General features: G+C 36.2%; 2 protein-coding genes across 2 annotated transcripts; both read right to left on the minus strand.

Moving 5' to 3' along the window:
- Positions 1 to 4604: 4604 nt before the first annotated feature.
- On the minus strand, positions 4605 to 9188 carry LOC103938540 (protein PELOTA 1). The gene is made up of 16 exons (XM_048568607.1): positions 9002 to 9188; positions 8793 to 8875; positions 8264 to 8342; positions 8117 to 8191; positions 7975 to 8031; positions 7795 to 7840; positions 7435 to 7510; positions 6983 to 7058; positions 6837 to 6869; positions 6682 to 6750; positions 6356 to 6462; positions 5858 to 5930; positions 5722 to 5760; positions 5238 to 5332; positions 5013 to 5119; positions 4605 to 4909 (listed from the first exon to the last, which is right to left on the minus strand). Exons 1-16 carry the CDS (start codon positions 9050 to 9052, stop codon positions 4836 to 4838), a joined length of 1140 nt encoding a protein of 379 aa, XP_048424564.1. The 5' UTR covers positions 9053 to 9188; the 3' UTR covers positions 4605 to 4835.
- Positions 9189 to 9808: 620 nt separating this feature from the next.
- LOC103938538 (eukaryotic translation initiation factor 3 subunit B) lies at positions 9809 to 13553 on the minus strand. Its single transcript, XM_009348555.3, has 11 exons — positions 13289 to 13553; positions 12849 to 13086; positions 12589 to 12735; positions 12363 to 12491; positions 12122 to 12250; positions 11956 to 12039; positions 11757 to 11881; positions 11473 to 11671; positions 10808 to 11358; positions 10620 to 10728; positions 9809 to 10318 (listed from the first exon to the last, which is right to left on the minus strand). Exons 1-11 carry the CDS (start codon positions 13408 to 13410, stop codon positions 9983 to 9985), a joined length of 2169 nt encoding a protein of 722 aa, XP_009346830.2. The 5' UTR covers positions 13411 to 13553; the 3' UTR covers positions 9809 to 9982.
- Between the last annotated feature and the right edge of the window lie 6635 nt (positions 13554 to 20188).

A 20188-nucleotide genomic window follows, 5' to 3' on the forward strand; every position in this document is an offset into this window, starting at 1 on the left:
TTTTGGTCAAATCACACATTTAAAATTAATAAAATCGTTAGGGACGGGTTGTTACATTAGGCCTCATGACTACATTTTTCACATATTTTTTTTTAGCTTTCGCCGTTAAATGTTCTACTAAATAGACATTTATTGCTAAAAAAATTAAAAAAAACCACTTCAAAATGTGTTATAAAGTTTTCATTAATGTCAAGAAAAATATTGCACAAAAAGAAAAAATTTGCATTTTTGACCCAAAAAAACATGGGTTAACATTCATGATTTTAAGTCAGTTTTACAAATTCGTACATAAATCATCGTTCAATCTATTTGTTTTCACCTTCACCTCATTGTGAAATTTTGAAAATTAAGGTCAAACTTTCTGTTGAGATTCCTGAGGGTGGAACCTCATTTGACAATGTTTTGGTCATCACTATTGTATTTTTCACTTATTTTTTCAGTTTTCGGCTTAAATATTCTATTAAGTATACATTTGTTGCTCAAAAAATCATAAAACCGCTTCCAAACACCTTATAAAGTTTTCCTTAATGCTCGAGGAAAATATTTCGCAAAAATAAAAATTTGCATTTTGACCAAAAAAACGTGGGTTAACACTCACGATTTCTAGTCGGTTTTACAAATTCGTACATAAATCATTGTTCATACTATTTGTTCTCACCTTCGCTTCATCGTGAAATTTTAAAAATAAAGGTAAGACTTTCCGCTGAGATTCTTGAGGGTGGAACCCCATTTGACAATGTTTTGGTCCTCACTGTTGTATTTTTCACTTACTCTTTCAATTTTCGGCTTAAATATTCTACTAAGTATACATTTGTTGGTCAATAAATCATCAAACCACTTCCAAACACCTTATAAAGTTTTTCTTAATACTCATGGAAAATATTTCGCAAAAATAAAAAATTTCATTTTTGACCAAAAAAACATGGGTGTTACGACTTTTAGTCGGTTTTGCAAATTTGTACATAAATCATTGGTCAATCTATATATTTTCACCTTCGCCTCAATGTGAAGTTTTGAAAATTAAGGTGAGACTTTCGATTGAGATTCTTGAGGGTGGAACCCCATTTCACAATGTTTTGGCCCTCACTATTGTATTTTTCACTCATTTTTTTCTTCAATTTTTGGCTTAAATATTCCACTAAGTATACATTTGTTGCTCAATAACTCATAAAACCACTTCCAAACACTTTATAAAGTTTACCTTAATGCTCGCGGAAAATATTTTGCAAAAATAAAGATTAGCATTTTTGACCAAAAAAACGCAGGTGTTCTCATGATTTTTAGTCGGTTTTATAAATTCGTACATAAATCATCGTTCAAACTATTTGTTTTCACCTTCGCGTCATTGTGAAATTTTTAAAAATAAGGTAAGTCATTCCATTGAGATTCTTGAGGGTGGTACATCATTTGACAATGTTTTGGTCCTCACTATTGTATTTTTCACTTATTTTTTCAGTTTTCAGCTTAAATATTCTATTAAGTATATATTTGTTGCTCAATAAATCTTAAAACCGCTCCCATAAAGTTTTCCTTAATGCTTGTGGAAAATATTTCGCAAAAATAAAAATTTGCATTTTTGACCAAAAGAATGTGGGTTAACACTTATGATTTTTAGTTAGTTTTACAAATTCCTACATAAATCATCATTCAATCTATTTGTTTTCACCTTCACCTTATCGTGAAAATTTGAAAATTAGGGTCAGACTTTCCGTTGAAATTCTTGAGGGTGGAACCTCATTTGACAATGTTTGGTCCTCACTATTGTATTTTTCACTTATTTTTTCAGTTTTTGGCTTAAATATTCTACTAAGTATACATTTGTTGCTCAATAAATCATAAAATGTCACATCCTGGCCCGGGGTGGATCACTTCCCGGGCCCGCTCCACCACCGTAGCACGATATTGTCCGCTTTGGGCCCCGACCACGCCCTCACGGTTTTGTTTATGGGAATTCAGACAAGAACATCCTAGTGGGTCACCCATCATGGGATTGCTCTAGCCCCCTTCTCGCTTAACTTCAGAGTTCCCATGGAACCCGAAGCCAGTGAGCTCCCAAAAGGTCTCGTGCTAGGTAGAAATGAGAATATACATATAAGGATCACTCCTCTGGGCGATGTGGGATGTCACAATCCACCCCCCTTAGGGGCCCGACGTCCTCGTCGGCACACACGCGGCCAGGGCTAGGCTCTGATACCAAATTGTCACATCCCGGCCCGGGGCGGATCACTTCCCGGGCCCGTTCCACCACCGTAGCATGATATTGACCGTTTTGGGCCCCGACCACGCCCTCACGGTTTTGTTTCTGGGAACTCAGACGAGAACTTCCCAGTGGGTCACCCATCATGGGATTGCTCTAGCCCCCTTCTCGCTTAACTTCAGAGTTCCCATGGAACCCGAAGCCAATGAGCTCCCAAAAAGTCTCGTGCTAGGTAGGGATGAGAATATACCTATAAGGATCACTCCCCTGGGCGATGTGGGATGTCACATAAAACCACTTCCAAACACCATATAAAGTTTTCCTTAATGCTCGCGGAAAATATTTCGCAAAAATAAAATTTTGCAATTTGACCAAAAAAACGTGGGTTTCACGATTTCAAGTCGGTTTTACAAATTCGTACATAAATCATGGTTCATACTATTTGTTCTCACCTTCGCCTCATCGTGAAATTTTGAAAATTAAGGTAAGACTTTCCATTTTGATTCTTGAGGGTGGAACCCCATTTGACAATGTTTTGGTCCTCACTATTATATTTTTCACTTACGTTTTCAATTTTTGGCTTAAATATTCTACTAAGTATACATTTGTTGGTCAATAAATCATAAAACTGCTTACACCTTATAAAGTTTTCCTTAATGCTCGCGGAAAATATTTTGCAAAAATAAATTTTCATTGTTGACCAAAAAAACATGGGTTAACACTCACGGCTTTTAGTCGGTTTTACAAATTCACACATAAATCACCAGTCAATCTATTTATGTTCCCCTTCGCCTTAATGTGAAGTTTTGAAAATTAAGGTGAGACTTTCGATTGAGATTCTTGAGGGTGGAACCCCATTTGACAATGTTTTGGTCATCACGATTGTATTTTTCACTTATTTTTTAAGTTTGCAGCTTAAATATTCTATTAAGTATACATTTGTTGCTCAATAAATCATAAAACGGCCTCCAAACACCTTATAAAGTTTTCCTTAATGCTAGTGGAAAATATTTCGCAAAAATAAAAATTTGCATTTTTTACCAAAAAAACATGGTTCAACATTCATGACTTCTAGTCGGTTTTACAAATTTGTATATAAATCATTGTTCATACTATTTGTTCTAACTTTCGCTTCGTCGTGAAATTTTGAAAATTAAGGTAAGACTTTCTGTTGAGATTCTAGGGTGGAACCCCATTTGACAATGTTTTGGTCCTCACTATTGTATTTGTCACTTATTTTTTCAGTTTAAATATTCTACTAAGTATACATTTGTTGGTCAATAAATCATAAAACCTCTTCCAAACACCTTATAAAGTTTTCCTTAATGCTCTCAGAAAATATTTCACAAAAATAAAAAATTTCATTTTTGACCAAAAAAACGTGGGTTAATCATGACATTTAGTCGGTTTTGCAAATTCGTACATAAATCACCGTTCAATCTATTTATTTTCACATTTGCCTCAATGTGAAGTTTTAAAAATTAAGGTGAGACCTTTCATTGAGATTCTTGAGGGTGGAACCCCATTTGACAATGTTTTGGTCCTGACTATTGTATTTTTCACTTATTTTTTAAGTTTACGGCTTAAATAATCTACTAAATATACATTTGTTGCTCAATAAATAAAAAATCCGCTTCCAAATACCTTATAAAGTTTTGCTTAATGCTCGTGGAAAATATTTCGCAAAAATAAAAAAATTTCATTTTTGACCAAAAAACGTAGGTTAACAATCACAGTTTTAGTCAGTTTTACAAATTTTTATAAAAATCATCAATCTATTTGTTTTTACCTTCACTTCATTGTGAGATTTCTAAAACTAATGTTCTTTTTGTTGATATTATTGAGGGTTGAAACCTATTTTGCAATGTTTTGGTGCTCGCTACTATATTTTTAATTTCTTTTTTATTTTTTGGCTTAAATATTTGCTAAGTCTACATTTATTGCTCAGTAAATCGTAAAATCACTTTCAAATATCTTATAAAGTTTTCTTTGATACTCACGAAAAAATTTGCCCGAAAACTAAAAATTTGCGTTAAAAAAAAAAGAAGAACATTAGTTAATACTCACGGCTTTTTGTCGATTTTGCAAATTAGTACAAAAATCATCATTGAATATAATTTTTTTTCACCTTCGCCTCACCGTGAAGTTTTTTAAATTAATGTAAGACTTTCATTGATATTTTTTATGATAAAACACCGTTTGCAATGTTTTGAACGTTACTACTATATATTTCTTTTTCTTTTTTTGAGTTTTTGACTTAAATGTTCTATTAAATATAAATTTGTTGTTCAATAAATCATAAAACTACGATTTTAGTTGATTTTGTAAATTCGTACAAAGATCATCTGTTTTAGGAGGAGATTTAGGAGATCGGATAATTAAATTAAAACAGCTGGGAGCACTCGAATTAATGTCATAATATACTTCACTCGATAAATCATATTGTATTGAGATATAAACAATACTTGAAACACTATAAGAAGTCATGCGGTCAAACAAATGAAAAATGACAAGAAATTGCTATAAGCCTCCACTAAATGTTTACAACTGTAATGTGTAGGTGTACAATATGTTATAACAAATTGAAACTATAAGTTACAACACAAGCCTGATGATTTCCAACAGATCGCTTGTTCAGTTACATCTCTATATCGTCCAGGTCGGGTAGAGGAAAACGAAGGATTGCAGCAATGCCAGTTATCTGCGCCAGTTCTGTTCATATGATACGACGATTAGAGAGTTTGGTTCAGGAATTTTTTAAAAGTGACAGATGCTTGTAGCAGCATTCGTATGAACGAACGATGGAAAAACTTACGTTCTCCCGAAACATGCAAAGAAGAAAAGATATGAACAGTGCCCCCTGAATCCTTCACTGATTTCACCAAATTGGCATACCTTTGCCTCGCTACTACGTCGGCATTCCTGTCCATCAAGAAATTCTTAATGTTGCAGACCTTTATACTCATATATGTTTTCTCTTCTGTAATGAAAAGAACATTTGGACCAGTTCATTATTGGTAAATAAGACAGTCAAACTAACCTGAAGAGTTCATCCGTTATCAAAAGGGTTTGGATAGCCATTCGATCATGAGCAACTTCAACATGCTTCGGTCCATAGCATGCACGATCTGGATCCTGCACAATAACAACAGTAAAAATTACAAAGAATGTTGGAGGAAAACTTAGATGAAAAAACGATAAAGCTTTTCTCTAAGCACAAAAATTCTACGAGTAAAAATTACAGAAATTTAATCCCTCCGACAGACTAACAGACATATTAACTTTTGGGTTGGATGGAGTAACTACTGAATTGAAGCTGCCCTGTTGCTCATTTATGGTTGTTACTCTCTATCCTAATCTTAAAAAGTTATAACCCATGTTTTGTGGTCTTCAACTATCACTGGTTTTGTAAACATGCTTATCAAGATTAAGCCTCCAATCATTGTTCCAAAGGTTCATCAATTGGCATCCAAGTATAACTTTAAATTAAAGCAACAATTATATATTTCAGTTTAGAACCTGACATTTGAAAGCATGCCGAAGAAATCTTGGAGAACTCGAACCTGAAGAAGAAAAGGCACAACACGCACTGTTACTTTTCTTTAGTTTGGCAATGACACGTAAAGGAGTTACAAACATTAACCAAGTTGGGTGTTGTACCTCTTGCGCCGCTTGAGTATCTTTTATCATATTCATAACATTTGGAGCATCCATAACCTCCCTTAAGCTATGCCTGTCATTGCAAGAAGATAAAATGCGTACTTGTAAATTAAGATCGAAAATCATAGACAATAAACTGCAATGGTGCATTGATTCTGTAAGTCAGCAACAAGATTAAATAATAATGAGTAAATGAGCATCACAGGTACTGGATGTATGAACCGGTAAATCCCCAGCGACCCTTTAAAATACTAAAATTAAAAACATGATGTGTTCCTGGCACATTGATAAAAAGTTACACCTGTAGTCGGTAATCCCAACTCCCAAGTACTCAGTAATCCCAACTCCCAAGTACTCATTATTGAATATGAAACATTTAATGCAGACCACTCCAGCAACGAATAATGAACAGTCGGAAATGAAAATGATACAAGAACACGGGTAAATCAAGAACATTTACAGAACAAATATGGTAGTAATTTGGACACGTGACCATACTTGTAACCTGAGCTTGTGTGCACAAGAATAATCCGCGACTTGTTCTCAATAATAGTTCTCAGCTGTTTTCTTTCTGCTTCCAATAATAGGTGACGATGAAACTGATCCTGAAGCAGATAAGAATGCAGATTAGTATCAAACAAATTGTATTACGCTTTATATATAGTCAGTTCATAAAACCAGGTAAAGACTGATTCCACAAGTAACCAATTTAAGAAGAAATCTCTATCTGTAGTGCTAAAAATAGTCCACTAGTAAAAATAACGCTTGAAGGCGATTTGCAATTTCACACTAATGAGTTTCAAAAGCTCAAAGTCATATCACACCTTTGTGAAACCTGGACTTGCAATCACAGCACAGCGAACAACACTGAAATCAACGTGCTTCAAGAATGCCTATCGATATACAAAGCTGTATCATTAGATGCAAGCTATGTTTGACAGTGTGAGGAGCTTCCGAGTAAAACTCAACTTGAAATTACCTGTAACACGTTCTCAAAGAACTTATTCAAAGCCTATAAAAAACAGAAAGATATTAGTAATACAATAAGCACAGAAACTCTTTTAACATCAGTCTTGCCAGATAACTTGATGTCAGGAAAAACAAATTCTAAAAAAGAAAACACACCGACTCATAACCTGCAATCCCAGGTCCGTGCTTGCGAGGAATTGAAGTTTCTATTCGTGAACGAGTAATTGTCATACTGATAGATATAGTTGCAAGAACATTAGTCTCATAAGGTCATAATTTTTCAGGTGCATGATAAGTATAGGATAACACTGCATGTGCTTAATCTTGACTTTGGAGCTTTCTATAAGTGATATTTTCAAAACCACAATTTCATAAAGAAAGTCCAAAAATAAGTTAATCAGAAGATTTTAACCAATCTGTCAGGCAGTTTCCTAACACACATTTCCAGGATATAACCAAGATCCTAATGCAGAGAACTACCAGAAAAATGGGGGAGAGTAATGTGGCTAGGGTCCTAGGGATGGGCAATGGGTCTGCATGGATACTCCACCATCACCATCACTCATCACCATTCAAATGAATCATGTTGGAAATGATGTTAGGCACACCTTTTACCAATAAGGAGAATATGTGCTAATCCTTCTTGCATTAAAACCACAGCTAGATCAGCACTTGCACCGGGATCTGAAAATTGTAGAAACAAGACTACCACATAAATACAAGACCCTAAACATTAATGTCCATCCCTATAATAAGAGGGAGGAGGTTCCACTATGCATTGTATAATTGGTATTTAAGTAAATAACTGAGGCTTTCAGGTAGTAACATTCCTTTGTCACATTGGACTACCTCAGACTGGGAAGGACTAAAACCCTTGCATAGGCTTAAGCCATTGACGAAGACAGACACGAAATGAGACCATTTTAGTAATTGGCCGATATCACAAGAAAGAAAATTAGAGTATATACCGGAGGCTTGATGGAGTTCGTGCAAGGCCAATGAGTCCCAGACATCCTAAAACATATGACATAGTACGACACAAGTCAATGCATTGCATTACAGGTTTATATCACATGAAATTCAAAGAATCCAACAGAAAAAATAAATATGGATTGTTATAAACTTGTACAGATTAACGAAAATTAAACCTTCCTTAAGACAAAAGGTCGGTGCAGCTCAAGCTCCAAAGTGTGAAATGCTCCTATCTGCATTAAGAAGATGAGAGGCTTAGAGCAGAACTTAAAATTTGCCAATTGATCAGTACTAAATTCAATTTAAGACGACATTCACCTTTACATATTCATTCTCCAGGATATTCTTCCCACGTATACGCAAGACAGCTCCTACTTTGTCAAAGTCAGCAACCTAAAAGGAACGTAGGAAATAAGTACAGAACACCAAACAAAAAGCATAATTAGAGCTAATTTTTCTCCATACCTCCTCGACTTTGATTTCTAACTTCAGCTTCACGCGCTCTGCATCTCTTCCACCACCAGCAGCTTCTCTTAGAACTTTCCTATTACACAATGCATACGGTTGTCAGGAAAATTGCTACTGGATACATGTTGACCAATCAAACTGGTTCCCGAGCATCACTTAATTAAAAAAGAATTCGTATACCATCTCCGCATATAAGAAAAAATACACTCAGAATTATAGAATTCGACTCGCATTGATTGCAAAGTAAAATTTGTCCTTTCTTCCTACAATTTCCAAGACAATGTTACAAGTACAAATACACAAAAAATTTCACTCAAGCTTACTCCTAAGAAAAAAAAATTTGAGGCAAAAAAAAAATTAATGAAAGTATTTCAGAAACGAATCCAATGCATCTAACAATTAAATTCAAATTCCTGCTATTAAAATAAAAAAAAAAATTGAATTGAGCTGGTGTTGTAACAAGTAAATAAAAATTCGACCTGCAATTAATCAGTAAATCGAATGGCGAAAGGGAAAATAGTTTTACCTAACAGTGACAGCCATGACTGTATCTCCCGGAGCAATCAAATTATAAGCATACCACAAATCATCGGAATCTACCGGTATCATCTGCCTCACCCACCAATTCAAAATCACCGAAAATTCAAATCATAGTTACAGGTTTACACCAAATCCATAAAAAAATAATCACTGTATGAACAATAATGAATATGAAATAATCAAATCATAATTTACCTTAACGCTGCCGGGTCCGCCGGGAATATAGTCCTTCCGGACAATCTTCATGGTCGTGCTGTACCGGATTACTTCTCCGAACCAAATTCGAAGGAACAAAGTGTTGATTTTTAGGTGTCCACCGACGACGAGAGAAGGAAGACGAAGGACGGAAGGAGGAGCTTAAGAAGCTTTCGGTTTGAGTGGCGGCAGTGTTGCGCCGTGCACGCGCGAAATACTCGACACGAGTTTTTCCGAGGGTAGACTTGGCGGGCCAGGCCCCAAGTATTTTATAAGTAATGGACTCTTGGATCGTTTACCTTGGGCTTGGTGGTATCGTGCTAATGCTCCAGATAAGTCCGCTACGTATTGGCTGACTACAATATTTATATCTATGTAATATAATTACTAATTACTAATTACTATTTAACTGTCGAGATGAGATTGAAAGTATTATGGCCAAATTTGAAACGGAGTGAGATATACTTAACCAATGAAAAATTTAAAATACGTGGTGTCGTGTAATTGATCTTGAGATATATTTAACCAATGAAAATTTTTAAATACATGATGTCGTGTAATTGATCTTGGATTCCACGATAATTTTACGAGGGAGGAAGTAAGTCCTTCATTTCACTTGCCTCCAAAACTTTTAGTTTAGCTTAGGTTTGTTAACAGTTTTCTGCTCGCTCTGCACCGGATGAATGGTGCGTTGGGCATGCTGCAAGTGTCAAGGACCCAACAACGAAGGATCAAACAGACCGGGATTCCAGCTAAACAGAAACATAAAGCAACACTAACAACGTAACGTAGATGTAGCACTGGAAGTCAAACAAAATTATAAGGCCTTCGGTTAATCGCATTAGTTCACGAACAAAAGCAGATAATGGAAGATCAAAATTCCTCCAAAAGCTCTAAAGCATAATTTAAAGATGTACTTAATACAGTGTTCAAAAGACAAATCTAGGTTCATAAACTCCAAAATTATAATCAGAATACCACTCATTCTTCGAAAGAAACGACCTCCTCTACCTGGTTTATCACCTCTTCAACCTCAATAGCTTTAGCCTCATACTCCTCTTCCTCATCACTCACTTCTCCGTCCCTAAGATTTTTCCTCGCCTCTTTCTCTTCTTCATGCTTCTGCTTCCAGTGAGCCACCCATTTCTCCCATTCCTCCTTCAACATTCTTCTCTTCTCGCGATCCTGCTCGCTTAAGAAGATTGAAACATCCTGGTCCTCAGCCTCATACTTCTTGCTGTACTTCTTCAAGTTCTTTGCAATCTCCTCCTCTTTCTCAGGAGTCAGCAATGATGGTGGCCTTGGGCGCCATAAGAACTACAACAAAGGGCTTAGCAGTTAGAACATGACATCTATTACAACTAGAATTTATCTACTATCACAAAGGGCTAGTACTTCCAAATCTATCATCACAAACTTCATCATACACTACTACGACATTACAATGAGAAAAAAGAATTCGTAAAGTAAAATTATTTTAGACCCAATTTCTTCATTTCTTTCTGTTGTAAGAACCTTGCTATAATGGAGATGATTAAAGTTTTTTAAAGATTGAGTAACATGACAACAATAATGAGCATGCGAATAAGATTTAGTGCCTCCTCTATAATGGCGTTACCTGAAAGAAATGATCCTTTAGTGTCCGATAAAGTAATTTGCCATTGAATGTCCAGATGTTGAAGCCGTTCTCCATCTCATGGACTGAGGTCACTGCAGTAGCTACGTATCTGAAAGACAAAATTAGCATGTCAAAAATCAAGACATAAGTAAGAAGCCAACTGAATAGTAAGAGATCCAAAATTATACCTTCCAGTCGGATCCCATTCAATATCTGTCGCCATGAAATGTTCAGCAGTGGCCATGGTTTCCAGCTCATCGACATTGTAAAACTCTAGCTGCCCATTAAAACCTTTCAATCCCGCCAAAATGATGAAGCGCCCGGTAGGTGACCAGTAGAGAGCATTTGCCTGCTTTCCTTTGAGAGTAGTGAGCTTCGAAACACGGCCAGTATTGTGAGCACTTCGCATGGAGTAGAAACTTATGTCGGGCCTTGGGTTGTTATTCGCGTTCGTGTTATCACAATGAATTACCGCGAACCTGTGGCCCTTAGGCTCCCAAGCGAATGCAATAATTTTGTCGTTTTTATTCTCCAATTCCAAAACTTCAATAGGAATGTCCCGCTCCTTGATTCTGAAAAGCTCAAATCCAGTGTATGTGCTTTTCTTTGTTTTGGTGTAGCGATCAACTTTAACAGCTAGATACTCCCCGTTGCTCTGCCAGTACATTTTGCAATCGCTGACACTGAAAAGATTCTTCTGCCTCAACTCCTCCTTAGCGGGGATTTGAACAAGACTCACCTATTTGTATCAGTGAAGCATTGGTTTAACTACCCTGAAGTGAAATACAGAAAAGGGAAAAAAGAAAAGACCAGATCTAGGAAAACAGACAGTAAAATGAAACAAGATACGCACCCTCGCAGGCTGGTTGCCACCACCCAGTTCGGGAACAAATAGCGCAAGGATCGGATCAGTTGGTGACCAACTGAAGTCCATAACGTTTTCCACCTTCATTGACTTTTTGTCTACAAGGGAAAATGTCTCCGTTTCATATACAGAGATGACGTTTTTTCCCATTCTGGCAAAGTACTTGTCGTCTTTTCCCCCGGCCCATCTGCAAATTTAAGAGAAAATGTGAAGGCATTAGAATACTGAGCAACACAAACTCTCAAATTCACATTTGCGTCATATAAACTTACTTGAAAACAGGCCAAGACACCCCAGCAACACCTCCAGCTCCTCCAGTAGCAAAATCATCTGGGCTTCCTTTAAAATCTCTCATTACTTTTCCGGTCCTCACATCAAAAATGTTTATCACTACCCTCTACAAAATAACTTCACATTAGAAACAGAAACAAGGCAAAAGAAAAATCATAAAAAGTACTGAATCTCACTCACATTTGCATCACGAGGATTGCTTGGTTCATGGCTGCTGTAAGTCACCAAGTATTTCTCACCAGGTGAGAAATCAATCAGTCGAACCTGCAGTTGACAGTTAGAGGTAAGTACCCAAAAAAATAAATACAAATACTAATTAAAATTGTAACCCAAAACCAAAAACAACCTGGGAATGAGCATAACGCATCAGACGATTGAACGTAGAGGCACCTCCCCAGACTGCAACACCCAGTCTGTGAACAGTGGCCAGGTAAGTCCCTAGAGGGGACCACTGCACGAAGCTCTCAGTCCAGAACTGTAACAGACAATACATATGATTATTCGTGATTGAAATATTCAATATAAGAGAAGTGACTGTTTAGAATAAAAAATTAACAATGTGTAAAGGGAAATACACATCCACTTACAGTGCGTTTGTAGAACGGTTCTGGCTTCAGGTGCCTTGCATCATTCCATAGCACTTCAGTGTCCGCACCATAACGAATGACCATTTGGTCCCTGGCCTTTTCATCAGTCAGCCACTGTTGAAGGTTTTCCTGTAATGATATCCAAGAAGATAATATAATATAATAAATACTAGAGCTTATTTTCAATGCATGATGGCCAAAAAGTGATTGATTAGAGCATAATTACCCCTGGAGTATACGGTTTACTTTCAGGAGGGGCCCATTGATCTGGAACTTTCATGAACCGATCAAAGTCTTCAAACATGTTGACAACAAAAATATGTGATCGATCCAGCTTGTATCCATGAGTCCTCTCTTTGGCAAGCTCAGCTTCCTACAATTACAACAAAGCAAGTTCACACATCAATCATTCACTCCTATCAATCGGCCAAATTTCGTTTGAAACACAAAAGACGCACAAATTGTCATTTCTAAGAGAAAAGATACCTGAGGAGTATTAAACTCAAGGAAGCAATAACCCAAGGTTTTATTGGTTTCGGGGTCAAGAGGCATCCAAAAGCCGTCGTCTTTGATCACACCAATCTGACTGTAGATTTTACGAATAACGTTTTCGAGTTTCTCAAACTTTTCCAAAGGAACAACAGGGAGGTTATCAACAACAATTATGTTGCCAAACCCTGCGTCCAACTCCGAATTGTCCACTTTGTATATATCCTCATCGTCACTACGCAACCATAAATATAAATCAATCAACTAATTCAAATAAACATTCAAATCGTGATGCTACAGAGCAAAAACACAAAATTTATGAATTCCAAACAGCGAAATCTTGCTATCAAATTCGTGGAAACGATAGGGTTCCGGAAAAAACGAATCATGCTATCAAATCTCTGGAAAGTTAGGGATTGGTTCGGAGCTAGGGTTACCTGATAATGCCAAAGTCTTCGCCGGAAGGGAGGCGGATAGAATCGAGGTCGAGCTGCGAGAGGTCGATTCCGATTCTGGCCGCCGTCGCTTCTATGTCGTTGTACGCCATGACGTCCGCCATGTTTGTGTCGGAGAAGCCGGAGATTCGAGAGGGCTCGCGCAGCAGTGCAACGGAGGTGGAGAGTTTGCTTTTTAGGGTTTTGTTGCGACTCTGTGCGTAAGCTATTGATTGGGTTGCGGATGCGTTTGCCTTTGCTCAGTTGGTTCCTACGAAATAAAACGAAAGTATAAATATTAATGTTTATTTTCAAGCCCAACAAATTAAGGCCACGACTATCATGGGCCTACAAATTGTCTCCAAAACTGTGCAGCCAGAGCCCAGTAAATACTAGCCACGTGCGCGAGTCTAAAGACAAAAATGGATGCCGGTCGAACGTGTTTTAGAATTGAGTAATGTTAGGAAGATTAAATTTTTTAAATCAAATTGTAAATATTATCAATAAGAAATAAGCACGTTAATCGATACTTAATTAATGATCCAATCATCTACAACCACATCATTTAGTTTGCAAATTTTATTTAAAAAATTTGGTCTACCTAACATTACTCTTCAATATCAAGCTCTAAAAAAACAAATTTTTGTTGGGAATTATGTATGATAAAAAAAAAATTTTGCTTATTTATATTCTTTATTCTACCGGATTTTGGAAATTACTTAATATTGCATCCCTAGTCATAGTATATTGTGAAGGATTTGTTTGAAATGTCTTTTGAAAACTAACAAAACGAAAACGGTTCTCGTTGTAAAAGCATTTTTGGATTCATGAAAAGGTTTCTCAGTATCGGCTTGTTTCTAGTAGGAAAAACTTTTTAAGTGTTTTAGGTCGTGGAAGGGTGTTTATGAAGTGATTGTAAGTCCTTTTTCGAAAAGCAGTTAAATTTTTTTAAAGATTTATACATATTCATAATAAAAATGTTATATAATAAGTGTTTTTTACATAAACAATTCGCAAAGCGTAAACAAAATTAAGAGCATTCAAGGACTAAATAGTTTTAGAAATTCAAGTGACATTGATTCATCGTGATTTTTCCTTGAATTTTCAGAGAGGGTCTAGATCGTCCAGCGAAATTCATGAATGAAACAAAATCGAAAACTGCATAAGATAAGAAAATGAAGAAAGAAGCTGAAGATGTAAACTCACTTGGTCTACTTGTATTTTGTTCTTTCACGTCTAACGCCCGGAGATAAGCAGCATCAATATTGGATGCGATTTCGTGAAAGATTAGAATATTGTCACCACTGTTTGTTATCAAGGAAGACAGATTAGTCTAGTCTTATATGTATCAAGGAAGATAGATTAGTATGTCATTAATATATGGTCTTATCCATATGATGTCGTTGTTTTGTATTAAATTTGAACTTGAAGTATACATTATATGGAAGAAAACTGTTAGGGAGACTTTCTCAACAGTCAGATTCTTTGTCAGCTCATGTGTTCGCATAATATTTTATAATGTTAAACTATCAGCCGTGTTTAAAATTTCTTCAATACAGTCGATAATTCGATGGAAGTATTTCTAAAAAATCAGATAAAGATATAGAAATGGGGTCTAGTCTAAACTAGGGGTGGGTTTGGTTCCGTTCAGTTCGGTTTTTTGCGAAAACCGGAAACCGAACTGAAATTACTGTTCGGTTCGGTTCGGTTTTCTATCGGTTTGTGTTCGGTTCGATTTGTATTCGGTTCGGTTTTTTTTTTTTTTTTTTTTTTTGCTTTTTTCCCCAAGTAGCTTAAAAAAAGTATATGAAAACAACTTGCATCCATTTTGTAATAAGTCCTATTTCAACATAATCGTCAAGACTCAAAATAAGCATTCCAAATTTCTAATATAATCATAGTCTCAACTCAAAGACAATGAAAATAAACATACAATTCAAAGTTTAATTATAATCAAGTGTTCCAAAGTCCAAAGTTAAATAAACATCAAAGTTTAAATCTTCCAAAAGTCCAAACTTAAAATAAACATCAAAGTTCAAGTATTCCACATCTAAAAGACTAAAATAAACATTTCAAATTTCAACTTTCAAGTGCCCCACAATGAGAGTGATCCACGTACTTTTTCAACGACAATTTGCTTGCTAACGCTTGGGTGGCCTAGGGGGCAACATATCACCTTTTTTTGAACTTACACTTGCCATTTCTACATAGAAATAATAAAAGAAAAGATACTAATTAAAATGTTATTTAAAATAATCTAACAAAATCAAATGCAATAAAGGTTTAAGGGTTTTGTTAAAAAGATTAAAAAAATTAAAAATAACCTCACAAATCCTGGAGGCATGAGGGTTCGAACCCATGCCTTCAGCTTGTAAAGTTTCATTGAAACCAACTTGGCAACAAGTTCTGTTTTGTTATGATTGTATGATTAAACTATTTATAAATATTCAAAAAAATTATATATATATATATATCGGTTCGGTTCGGTTTCCGAGCCTCAAAAACCGAAACCGAACTGGTCAGATTCGGTTCGGTTCGGTTTGACAATTTCGGTTCGGTTTTTTTGTGGTTCGCTTTTTTTCGGCCTCGGTCCGGTTCGGTTGTCGGTTTTTTTCGGTTTTCGGTTTTTTTAACCCACCCCTAGTCTAAACTTCAACTCTTTATCGAAGCAACAAAGTTTAGGCTAAAATTAACATATCGTCGATATTTCTTACACATATGTTAAATATCAAAAAAATTCTTATATTTCGTCCGAACCAATATTTGACAATCCCTAAAATTTCAATTAAAATTTCTATGATTATCATCAAAAGTAACCGATATCAATATTTGATATATTCATCTATATTACATATCAATAGCTTCACCAAAATTGATATTTTGACTATAAGTCTCATTTTAACAGAGTTTTCTTATATTGAAGGGGCTTGACTAGTTTTTGGATTTTTTTTGCCTGGTCAGAGGCCTTGGTGCAGGTGGTGTTGTCATGTGCGGCCACGTTGAGGACAATTATATGATCATATCCGTCTGCATGTCGCATGCAGATTTTTCTCAAGTTCTCAACGCGTGTCATCCGCCGTCTGCTTTTAAACCCTCCCTCTCCTACGAGTCGTTTTTATTAGGGTTCTTGTTATTTATATGCTTTCACCTCAGCCGAAGAGCTTTTTCTGCTGGTAATTATAAATCTCCAATAGTTATTAATTTACTTAGCTAATTAGTTCATACTTGTTCTAAATTCCACTAGCTGGATTTACCATGAAATCAACTCAAGCTAAGTAGCTGCTCGCACTGATCGATCAGGTAGTTAACTTTTGATATTTTCATCATCTTTTTCGAGCATCATCGCATCTTTTAATTTTTTGATCAGTCGAAAGTTGAATAAGAAAAATCAATGATTAATATTGGAATTATTTTATCATGTTTGTTAATTTCGATCATTGTTTTTAATTTAGTTTTAATAATTTTTGGACCTTGCTTGCTGAATGATGCCTTTCAATTGTTGGAAAATTTTGAATTTTGAACTCGTGTCGTTTTTTTTTTATCAATCAATTTCAAGTGTAACAGGTAATTGATGTATCTCTATTTATAAATTCCCTCTAAATTCTTAAGTTTATTTCCCTCATCGAAATCCAAAATTCAAATAATTGACTGGTAATAATATGGTTGCTATATGCATCCATAGGCCATGGAAGATCCAAGTGGGGAGTCCGAGCTAGAAGAAGACTCCCCTGAAGCAAACTGTGGTAAGGTGAGATGGATCTTGAACAAGGGATGGGGACTTGGGAAGAAAGTTCTGGTGACTGGTATGGTAATTTCTTCTGCCCCAATTGTCTTCCGCCGCTTGTGGTTATTTCCACAATTGGGCTTGCCCTTTCTGTTCCATCAGGCGTTGTCTTGGCAAGTTATGCTTGCAGTGAGAAGATCATGAGCAAGTTACTACCTTATAGTGAGCCTCCTCCTTTGTTTGAAAATAATGTAACATTAATGTCGAATAACGAAGAATTGGAGCTTGATGAGGAATGGGAACGGGGTACGTGGGTAGGAGCAAAGACTGATATCGAAAAGGAAGAAGGATGGGATTGGAGGGATCGACTCGAAGGCCACGAGATGAGAGTTGAATTTGTAGATGAGGAAACCGGTGACATTATTGAGGAGGATGCACAAGGAAATGTAACTGAAGATGTGAATGAAATTGAATTTGTAGAAGAAAATGGATATGAGGAGGACGTAGATGATTCTACGGATGAGGAGGAAGAGCTAATATTGGATAGTATTTATGAGGTGAAAATTAAAGGATTGAGTGAGGATTTTAAGGATGATTCCGTACTAGATGAGAATCAAGTCGACGAGGTCTGTGGATTAGTGTTCAATGTAGTTGAGGGTGATGTGCAAATGGGAGTAATACCCATTGGTCTACCGTAGCAATCAAAGAAAGCGAGGGTCAAGAAAGAGTAAATGATATGGTAGAAGAGGCGGAGTTGGTGGAAGAGACGAGGGGCTTGCTAGAAAAAATTTGGGATGAAGGCAACACTGATAATGCAATGGAGATGGACAAGCAGTATGTGGCAGAAAATGAAGGAGGTGGGGAGCTAATCAATCAAAAAATTGGTTCAAATGGATTGAGATACCAGTTGAAGCTAGAATTGCTGATATTGGATCGCAAGAATCAACTAATACCAGGGAAGGTGGAGTTGCGGACATTCCAGATGAGTGTGAAGGTATGCAAGGATTCCAAGAAATGAGATTTGCAAACAATGCAAAGACCGTTTATGAGGATGTCAAACCGGTTAGAGATATTGGGAGTGTTTCGGAAAGCAAGAATGCGGAGAATGATTTAGCGGCCGAGAAGCCAATAGTGGAAACCAAGAATGTTAATGACGTTTTAGTGGAAGAAAAATCAAGGGCAAAAACAAGGAATCTGAAGCCTTTGGCGAGCAGCTTCACAGAAGACAAGCAAAAGCTTGTGATAAACAAAGAGGAAATAGTACAAGGAAGGAGAACCGATGATACAATCAATGAATTAGAGTTTCAGCTGATTAGAGAGAAGGAAATTGTGGTTTCAAATGCAGATGCAAGAGAGATTGCTGATGAAAGCGGGCTTCATTTGTTTGATGAGAAGAATGAACTGGTCAGCAAGACTGGCATGCTTCTTATGGAATTTCTGAAGGTAAAGTTTTTAAACAAATCCTCATAGTAATTTCATGTTTTGGGGTTTCTTTCCTTTACAAATAAGGGAAAGTAGCTACGATAAACATATTTAGACAATTGGTTTAGAGATATGATCATTTTTCAGTAACAACATATCATATTTCGGGTACATAACGATGACATAACATAACACAATACAACAATGATATAATGAAGCATAATAAACAGTGATCATTTTTGTACTTAAATGTCAAAATATGTATATTGCAACTAATTTGCCTTTTTGTTCCCTAATCCACAAATTCTAATGCTGACTCAATCTTTAGAATGTGCAGGTCATGTGGGTGATGAAGGTGCAGATTATGCAGAGCTTCCCGTTTCAAACATTGCACGTGAATCTACAAATTCTGGAATATCATCCAGAAATGATGTTACAATGCCTTCAAATGGGGTTAGAGCTTAATTTATGTCTTTCGAAGATTAACTAATTTCATATGTACTAGCTCATAAATTTCTGGGGGAAACAATCTTTACATCGATTTATTCTCCATGTAATGTTCATGGTGAGTCTATTTGCATGCTTGGGCACGTATTGTTTGTAGGTTGACGCTACTCAATTACATTGTTACGTTACAAGTTTTACCTAGAATGCCAGAAATTATACGACACTGTTTGCAAAACGACATAAGTAAATTGACATTTAACAGGATAAAAAAGAAAGTGTACACCAAACGCTATGAAAATAAGAGAATCTATATGTTTCGCAGATTATTGAATTGTTTGCAATTATTTATACTGGATATCACTGCTTTACAGATATTGTACCTATCGAAGAAGTGTATTTGTACTTCAAATTGTTTCTATAATGTTGCGTCACGATGGCTGAGTTAATTGATTTATTGCATCTGTAATCTAATGTGACTGAAAGCTGAGTTAATTGACTTGCATCTGCAGGTACTGTATGATGAGACGAAAATATGGGTGAAGATCGACGCTATATGAAGTATAGTCGGATACAAGGGCACACCCCATGCAACATGCATAGAGGAACTAAAGGCTCTTTACCTCTTCACAGGTGTGGAACCCCCTACAGTATCATTTAGTAACCCTCCTGATCTCGCACAGGTTAATCACAAACTTCGCTTTCTCATGTCCATAATCGGAGTTAAATTGGACTCGTGAATTGCTGGCAGCTTGTACTTGTAGATTTTTTGTTGTTTGTTTCCGGTTTGATGTCACACTAAGAGCATTAATAGAGTTAGATTGTGCGTATTGGTTTAGCATTTGTTAGCTGCAGATACCAGAAAACGTGTTGATCCAAAGTTTGTGATCCCCGGAAGCTAGAAACTGTTGAGGTTTCTCATCCTCTGCCATTTCATCGGCAAGCGTCCCGTAGTTGTAAGCTATCTGTAAGAGTTGTATATTTGGCTCTACTTGTGCAAATTTATGTTGCTCTCTAATAGATATGGAATCCACATGTTTTAATGAGTCATATATTAGAGAGGTGAAACAACTGTAGTATAAAAAAATTTGGTAAGTTTGGTAAGTTTAGCATTGCTCAACTAAACATAACAAAATGGACATTGCTCGGCTTTTTTCATTAGTATAAAAAATTTGGTAAGTGTAACATTGTTTAGCTAAACATAACAAAATGAACACTACTCGACTCTTTCTATTTTTCATATAAGAAGTCGTTCCTCCTTCTTAACAGTTTTAAATGCCTACATGGACAATGTTGTTTAGGAATTGTTCGTT

The sequence above is a fragment of a genome, unplaced genomic scaffold, assembly GCF_019419815.1.
Source record: "Pyrus x bretschneideri cultivar Hongxiangsu unplaced genomic scaffold, Pyrus_bretschneideri_v1 Contig48, whole genome shotgun sequence".
NCBI lineage: Eukaryota > Viridiplantae > Streptophyta > Magnoliopsida > Rosales > Rosaceae > Pyrus > Pyrus x bretschneideri.

Coding starts and splice junctions, on each gene's coding strand:
- LOC103938540 (XM_048568607.1), bottom strand. CDS start 9,052: ATGAAGATTGTCCGGAAGGACTATATTCCCGGCGGACCCGGCAGCGTT. Junction 7,511..7,794: donor CGAACTCCATCAAGCCTCCG/GTATATACTCTA, acceptor TACAATTTTCAG/ATCCCGGTGCAAGTGCTGAT. Junction 5,931..6,355: donor CACACAAGCTCAGGTTACAA/GTATGGTCACGT, acceptor TTGCAATGACAG/GCATAGCTTAAGGGAGGTTA.
- LOC103938538 (XM_009348555.3), bottom strand. CDS start 13,410: ATGGCGGACGTCATGGCGTACAACGACATAGAAGCGACGGCGGCCAGA. Junction 12,040..12,121: donor TGCGTTATGCTCATTCCCAG/GTTGTTTTTGGT, acceptor TGTCAACTGCAG/GTTCGACTGATTGATTTCTC. Junction 10,319..10,619: donor TAAAGGATCATTTCTTTCAG/GTAACGCCATTA, acceptor CCTTTGTTGTAG/TTCTTATGGCGCCCAAGGCC.